Source organism: Rhagoletis pomonella, unplaced genomic scaffold (assembly GCF_013731165.1).
Source record: "Rhagoletis pomonella isolate Grant_MI unplaced genomic scaffold, Rhpom_1.0 Rhpom_scaffold_00002, whole genome shotgun sequence".
NCBI classification, from domain to species: Eukaryota; Metazoa; Arthropoda; class Insecta; order Diptera; family Tephritidae; genus Rhagoletis; species Rhagoletis pomonella.
The window spans coordinates 27,694,943-27,703,250 of NW_023458556.1; the positions used below are offsets into that span (position 1 = coordinate 27,694,943).

The 8,308-nt window shown below is 35.5% G+C and overlaps 1 protein-coding gene across 1 annotated transcript; it reads right to left on the reverse strand.

The window, feature by feature from the left end:
• Positions 1–713: 713 nt before the first annotated feature.
• On the reverse strand, positions 714–8,063 carry LOC118734605 (integrin beta-PS-like). Its single transcript, XM_036464310.1, has 8 exons — positions 7,625–8,063; positions 5,212–5,440; positions 5,046–5,121; positions 4,787–4,957; positions 3,825–4,088; positions 1,574–2,310; positions 1,004–1,493; positions 714–867 (listed from the first exon to the last, which is right to left on the reverse strand). Exons 1-8 carry the CDS (start codon positions 7,995–7,997, stop codon positions 790–792), a joined length of 2,418 nt encoding a protein of 805 aa, XP_036320203.1. The 5' UTR covers positions 7,998–8,063; the 3' UTR covers positions 714–789.
• Positions 8,064–8,308: the final 245 nt, after the last annotated feature.

Genomic DNA, 8,308 nt, shown 5'->3' on the forward strand with positions numbered 1-8,308 from the left:
CGAACACAGAGACGAAAACGAAGACGACAAAGCAAAAACCACTTATTAATGAAAATTAAATTCGTGAGACGAATTCTACCTCATGTGGGGATAGGAGTTAAAAAAAAAATCAGGAAAAGTTAAAAAATAATTAAATAATTTCAACAGAAATCCCGGCACTTCCAATTAAGCTGCCTTGCATAATGTTAGAAAAAAAACATTAAAATATCTGTGGTCATATGGAATAGTAAACTGAGTCGAGAGGCTGGCTTGAATTTCTCAAATAGGCCACGGGTTAAAATCCATCGGACGATTTCAGTTTTCTTCAATGCGCGGAAGTTTTTTTCGGAAAGTTACGCCTAAACTATTTTTTTTTAATTTGCCATTTTTCCACGCTGCACCATTTTTTTCTCCAAAACTAGACCTACTAGAAAAGTTTTTAAAAGATTTTTAAATTAGCATAGAAAATGATGTCGGTTCCGTTTTCGGAACACAAAATCTGTCAAAATTTTGTTAAACCGTGTTATTTGAAATAAAAAGAGTTTAAAAACTGCAGACTTGGAATTTTTCCAGTTAGCAGCTTTCTACGGTTCAGCTTAATACGATGTGGTAAGTTTAAAGAATCTTCGTGGTCCTCAAAATAAAACAATAAAATCGGTAAAACTGCGACAGTAACTGGCATTCCTAGCTGAGCTGCATTTGTTATACAAAAAAAAAATTTTGCTTTTAATATCTCCAATAGCTTTCTTTATTATTATTTTTTTTCAAAGTAAACTTATAAATTTAAATAATACTTTGAATATTATATGCTTAGTTACTTCTTCTTGAAAAACGGAACATTGGATTTTTGAAAGTAGAAGTCGCCTGCCTGTAGAGTGGATTATTGTTCTGGAAATAGAAACGAAATTCATACCATAAATGCGATAATAAAGAGGACTAATAGGATATTGAAATAAAGTCTCAAATCTAAATAGGAATCAAAATCACACAATCACAATTCGCATAGCAAAAATCAGCTTCTCACCGTTTTCCATTCGGCCAACAACTTTTCCTTCTCGAATCGCATATATTCGCGATGATCCTGTATTCTCGTTATTAGTTTCCACAAAAGCAGCGTGGCTAAACCAATGCCCAAAATAGCACCGGCGCCACCACATAAAATTCTTAAAATAGCCACCTTCAACCAACAGTCAGGCTCTCTTTGTGCGCGCACTTCATCTGTGCCGTCGTCCATTTCTTTGAATATAAAAGTGAATTTACATTTATTAACATCATCGTAGGCGGTGCATTTCTTTTCGCCCTCAATCAGCTCATATTCTTCAATAGTTTCGTTATCTAGCGCGGACGTCTTCACACTGGTGCAGTTACCAAAACAGTCCTGCAAATTCTTAAACTTTCCCGATTTGTACATTTGGCATTGCACGCAGTCTTTGAGTTTATCGCAACGATTGGAACATGTCGGACACAACTCGCAGTACTGGCCCGAAAAGTAACCCTGTGGCGTGGATTGACACCTGCAATGGACAAATAAAAGTTAGTTTTTTTTCTTTTTAATTAAAGTTTCTTAATTCTTTCCAAATATAAAATTCCTTACTTGCATATGCCGCACTCACATGTTCCTTTGCCGGAACAAAGCTGGCCGCCACCAGGTGGTCTGCACGTCTCTTTCGACAACTGACACTCGCAAGCTGCTCCCGCCCAACCCGTCTTACAAGCGCACTTTCCACATTCACATGTGCCGTGCTCCGGACCAGAGCAAATTTTTTGTTCATGACGTTCACAAGAGAAATTGTCACATTGGCAATATTTTCCGGAAATAACTTCATTGGGATTTGCACGCTTATCGCATTGGCAAACGCCGCATGAGCACAGACCACGCCCACTACAGTCCACTTGCGTCGTATTATCGTGACAGAAGTGATTATTTTCACTCTTCGACGGCATAGTGTCACTAAGGCATTGGCAATTGGTGCCAATATACTTCTCGTCGCATTCACAAACGCCACAAACAAGACTGCCGCGCGCGTTACATTGCTCACTGAGTGTTTTTCGCTGCGCCTCGCACTCACAACCGCAAAGCATTTCGAGATCAATGATTACGCTTTCATTTATACCGATCGGAGAGATTTGTATGATTTCTCGCCAATCGCGTGGATCAGATGGACATGAATTCAATTCGATATGAAGGGTAAATGTAATTTCATCGCCGACGCGTACATTGTCACATTTGGATGTTGGTATTTCGGCGCCATCTTTGCCACAAGCTGAATAGTAGCTAATCTTAACATGATGGGTTGCATTATCTCGCATTTGTATAGTGGACGAAATTTTCTATAACGGTGGGAAAAAAATATTTCTTGCTATGATAAGGCCAATTTACAAAATCGGTGACACTTTGAATTTCGCGCGCAGTAATTCGAAATGAAATATATTATTTCCGTCCCTCCCCTTTGTGTGACATCAAGGCATACGCCACAAATTGGAGGAGAAGCTCGGCCAAACTCTAACATACATATGTGTAAGCGCCAATCTTTTATTATTATTATATTATTACCGTCAATTGTCTTTGATTGACTTGTGTGAAATGAAAAAATGTGAATTTCGTGTACCGATTAAGCATTATATTTTTAAGTAAAAAATCCTGTACCGAAACTAAGAAAAGGCTTGATCAATTTCAATGGTCAAAAGTGGTTTACTAAGTCAAGTTCAAGTCAAATCCATGGAATGAAATTGAACGATCATAAATAGAACTAAAGTGTGCAAGGCGCCTGAGGCTGTCAGCATTTTAACTGAGAGGGTAGATTATATTTTTCATTAATATTTGGATATAATAAAGCCGTCCGCGCGGTGGATGCCGCTATATCTCACAGTCGATCACAAACGCAACCATGTGACCACTTCGAAGCGTGTTTGGCGATGTTCAGCTGCAATCCGAACGACTTTTTGCACCCTTTTTCATCCGTTAGCGAAATATGGATCCACCACGACACTCCAAAGGCCAAGGAATAATCGAGAAGTGGACCAAAGCGGGTCTGTCAGCCAAAAAGGTTATAGGCAAAGTTTTTTGGAATGAACGCTATGACATTCACATCGATTACCTTGAAAAGGGCAAACCATTTACTAGCGAATATTATTCACGAGATTTTCTAATTAAGAAGTTGCTCGAGCCAAGAATCAAACCCTGGTCCTACATTGTGGTCGTGCGCACCTCTAACCACTTAGCCACAGCGGCCGCCGCAAGATGGAGATTGTAGTTCGAAAAATAGTCTGGTAAGTTTGCAGAACAGTAATAATATGAAATGTTCAATGTTATGAACGCCAAGATGGGGACCAGTTCGGAGCCAAAACTCGATCCTAAAAGAACCGAAACTCGATTTCAGAAGAACCGAAAAGCGGTTCCGGAAGAATCGGAAAATCATCTCAGAAATAACCGAAAAAGGATTCTACAGAACCAAAAATCGGCCGCAAAGCGCACATTCCACTATCGGCAAAAAATTAATAGTTTTGCCATATGGTCTAAATATAAAATTATCAGCCTCGAATTCGGATAGGATATGTATTATATATTTCTGAGTTGACCTACCATACCTTGTTCGGTTCGAGCAACTACACCATATAGCTGCCATATACCCGATCTGTTCGTGGTTTTTGATGCTATCCACTTGAAATTCGGTTTGTTTTCGTAACATGGGGTTCTGAGTTGACCTAAAACATTTTTTTTCTTTTTGAATTTAATGTCATGCTACATGCAATAAAGCATAGCGTTTCTATAAGGTCAGCTACTATAGCTTTCTTAACAATTTACTGTGAAGCCTAATACAAATAAGTAAAGCATCCATACCTACCTTATATTCCTCGCGTACGAGATTCACAACATTCGACGAATCCATTGTTAAAACTGCACAGGAAGATCCCTCAATATGATCGGATAGCCGCTTATATGTTTTAAAAACATCTTTAGTGACAGCAAATATGACATTTATAGAATTCTCTTCGACTTTATGCCTTATCGCTTCAACACTTGGATAATCCAATATCTCCGCATGTGTATAATAACCTTCACTGTTCAGATGGCACATTCCGTCATTTGGTACGATCAAGCCGGCAAGCTATAGAAATAATGATAATAAGTGTGTGTGTGTTCGGTTATCATATTAACAACTATACAGTGTGACGTAGACCACCCGTCTATTCCCTCTAAAATAAAGGGAAATGTTTTTTTATTCCATAAGCGTTAAAATACTTATGACCTACCAAATCGAGGATGATCTATCTTTTGGTGATATTATTGACTTCCGGTTTCGAGCAGAAGTTCGATAAACTGACCGGTGGTCCATTTTTTTAAAAAGCAATAACATCCACAGATTCGGATTCTGCGGACAAAAATACATAACGTTTGTGGAAAGTTTTTTTCTGGACCTCCGATTAAAATAATGCACTTCCGGTCTGGTTAACCCACTCGAACCCGGTCGAAACCAGAAATCAGTAATACGACCAAAAGGTTTCCTTCGTTTTTCCTTTTCCAATAAAAAGATTTTCACTCATTTAAGAAGACCGAGACGACTTGAAGTTCGAAGCTTTTTTTATTGATCGACAAAGTACTTCGGGATAAAAATGTCAAGCCAAAGGTACGTATTTTTATCCTCAGAATCCGAATATGTAGTAAAAACATATATTTGGATTTTAAAAAATTCTTCCGGTCAGTTTAACCCACTTTCTGTTGAACCCGGAAGTCGTTAATAGCTCCAAAAGATAGAGACTCTCCGACTCCTGTATATCAAGCACCTATGTTTGAATACATTCTCACCTTACCGTCACCGGCGCTATGAAAAGAAGCATCCGTCGAGAAAACTAGCAAACGCCGCGCCTTTTCACGCCATCCTATTTCCTTGCGGCATACAACCGCTTGCATTATGGCATCCAGTCCACCCTCAGGATCATCATTGTTTCCATAAGTAACAGCTTTTTTTACCTTATACTGTGAAAAAATCATACTTTTCGTCAATCGAATTCCATAAAAATATACCTTAAATGCATGCATTTATACTTAATGATTATTTACTTACTGCGAATTCATTAGTATCCTTACTCAAAGGCATAACATTGTGATAACTATAGGTAACGGACTTTTTTGATTTATCTCTAGATAAAGATTAGATTGGAATGTTACAGTCAAAAAAAAGAAATTTTTGTTAAAAAGTCTATATACTTTTATGTGAGTATCATACTTACAGCGCGCTAGATACTTTAGTAAAAGGCATTCGAACTTTGTCGATAAACGAACCGAATCCCAAGCGAAAGTTTCTGGTGATATTAACCATAGCCTCAGCTAAACTATCACCCAAAGCGGATAATTTGTCCTTGTCATCACCCATAGAATATGATAAGTCCATCAGATAGTAGAGATCAACAGGGTAATCAAGAGCACGTGAGTATGTCAATGGCATGATGTGGATTTGATCTAAAAAAAAAATTATGAATAATATCTGTCCAAAACCAATTTTTTTTTTGCAAATTCTTTTTCATTCATGATGTATGGTATTTCTTATTTAGTTACTTATATACTGGTACATATGAACATTTATCCGTTGTAGTACACCGAGAAAAGAGATTTTGATAACTATGTAGTATAACCAAACCATGTGTTGAGAGAAATATATTTAGTTTAAATATTTTCTCAGTGTATTCATAAGTTTTCGAGCATTTCCATTGAGATGCACTAGAACTTACGACCTAATTATGTACTCTAAGGGGAAGCAGCGTATCTGTTTTCATCTAAACCTTCCAATAAATTTTAGCGAGTGAGAACTCTGAAGTAAAAATTTTTATACAATCGACATACATACATATATATGTATGAAGAGCACTCGGATGACTACGAATAATTTGAGTTGGATGCTGAGAAAGAGGCACTCTTGGACGAAGATCCTTAAAAACTCAACAGAAACTCGCAGAAGCATTGAAAAATTATGCTCCTTGAAAAATGAGCAGCGATACAGTCTACTTTCTGAGTAAATATGCGAATGACCATTCTGTTATTTCGCGGATTTATCTTTGTACACATTTTTCATAAGTTTTATAAAAAACTTTAATAATAACTTTGCTGAAAATCACCCCAACCGGAAACCAGGAGATTTCTTAAAAGAAAAGGAAATAAACAGCACACATATTGTTCGCTACATAAATTGTCTGCTCGGAGTATCGATACCAATCTCAGCCAATAGAAAATGTGCCGTGAATAAAGTTGTAAGCGAACTGAAAGAGACTTAGTAGCCAAAACTGATGAAATTTGAGAAACCTCCAGATTATGATTCAGTTTTAATGTTTGCCCATATTCATAGTATAGTGAAGGGTGGTCCATATAGTAGTTCCTTTTTAAAAACTCAAGAATTAACAAAAAAAAAATAAATTAAATGCCCCAAAAGTGCCATTAATTAATTATGGAACACGATTTCTTAATACAATGATCGAAAAAATTATAGCCGGACGAGTGTTAACATATTATTTTTTTGTTATTTAATTTTAGTATTTTTTATACAAATATATTTTATTCTTTAAATAAGCCCATGTAAATCCAAGTCTCAAATTTTTGAAGCTATCTGACTAAAAGTTTTTTCTAATAGCGGACGCGCCTCGGCAGGCAATGACAAAAGCCTGTTATTACTAATATTATAACATAAATAACATAAACTTTTTATTCAGCATTTTGAGACAAATATCGAGTATGCAATTTTGTAGCCCAATAAATTTTAGTATATCAAATAGCTTAAAATAACTGTTGATTTTGAGAATTTTTTTGATAAGGGGGTGTTGAGCATTTTCTCCCATATAGCGAATGAACAATAGATATCTAAGTGCGCAACACCCTCCACAAAAACAAAAATTCTTTGTATTGAATGGGCTACAAAACTGCATTCTCGAAACTTTTCTTAAAATCCTGAATACAACAAATGATTCACATTTTTTTAATTTTTGTGAATTTTATATAAAGTACATATATACAGTCAGCGTCAAAAATATAAATACCCAGACGTTTCTTTATTTATATTTTCCATACCAAATTTTTCTTATTTTTTTTTTTATAAAAATAAAGTTAGTTCAAGAGCAAAAACCAGCATAATCAGTTTCATATGTAACTGGGGCTAATTCAAGAACTACCAAAAAATTGTCATCAAAATTTTCAACTTTTCAATTCCATTTCTTAGAAAAATTCTGGGTGTGCAGTTTTGTAGCCCATTAAATTTTAGTATAATAAGGTGTACGTTTAAAGTCTATAAAAATTACCGTTGATTTTTGAGATTTTTTTTTGTCGAGGGTGTTGCGCATTTTCTTCCATATAAAAATAGATTTTGTTCATGCGTTATTTTCTAAGAAATCGAATTGAAAAGTTGAAAATTTGTATGGAAATTTTTTGGAATATTTAAATTTTTCCGAGTTCTATATGAAATTGAAAGAATCGGTTCTGCTGGTTTCTGCTGTAGAATGAATTATATTTTTATAACAAAATAGAAAAAAATTGGTATAAAAATCGTGAAAACGTTAGGGTATTCATATTTTTGACGCGGACTGTATATATGTATTTTTATTTTTTATTTTTTCAAAAAAACACCGTATCAATAAATTACTGATAAATTTTGCCACTTACTTGCGCGCAGCTGCAAACTGATATGTTGTGGTCTCAGTTGTACGATTTCTTGACTATCATATTTTACACTGTTTACACTTTTCGCAGTTTGAACGCTCTTACCACTTGTTAAAGGTCGATTACTTATAAACTTAGAACTTTCTTGAGGATAAAAAACCGATTCGTTTGGGCAATTTGATTCCAACAAATAATCAAAACAACGATCTTGCGTATAGTTTGGTTGCTCGCACCAGGCGCAATTCGGCATTTGTATGCACTCATGGCACCTGTTTTTGTTGTTGCAGGCATTTTGAGTTACTACGCCAAGACTTTCTTTTAGTAATAAACAGATAAATAATGCCGAAAATTTTACGAAATGCTGATGTAAAATCATATTTTGAATTTTTTTAACTTTACTTAGGCGGCTTCGGAAGTCTCAACTTGAAATGTTTCTCGAACCTTGTCCGCGAAGAGCCGGCAAGCAACTAATATTTTAATAAGTGATTTTAAGCTACATTAAATCTTAATATCTGACTCATGTTAGCGGATTTAGGTCTTTTTTTATTAATTTCAACTAAAAAATTCAATTCAAATAAAAACTTGCGCGCCTACCTATATACATACTTATGTATGTATGTACTTATGTACATAGTTGTTGCATACATACTTATGTGACCAAAAGCTACTGATAAGCGTTCTTTTAAA

What these genes read in the sequence shown, in the direction of transcription:
- LOC118734605 (XM_036464310.1), bottom strand. Translation starts at nt 7,997, where the DNA reads ATGATTTTACATCAGCATTTCGTAAAATTTTCGGCATTATTTATCTGT. An exon ending in CAGTTTGCAGCTGCGCGCAA is followed by an intron (nt 5,441 to 7,624) that starts GTAAGTGGCAAA and finishes TTTTTTTTTTAG; the next exon opens with ATCAAATCCACATCATGCCA. An exon ending in TGTTGGCCGAATGGAAAACG is followed by an intron (nt 868 to 1,003) that starts GTGAGAAGCTGA and finishes TTCTATTTCCAG; the next exon opens with AACAATAATCCACTCTACAG.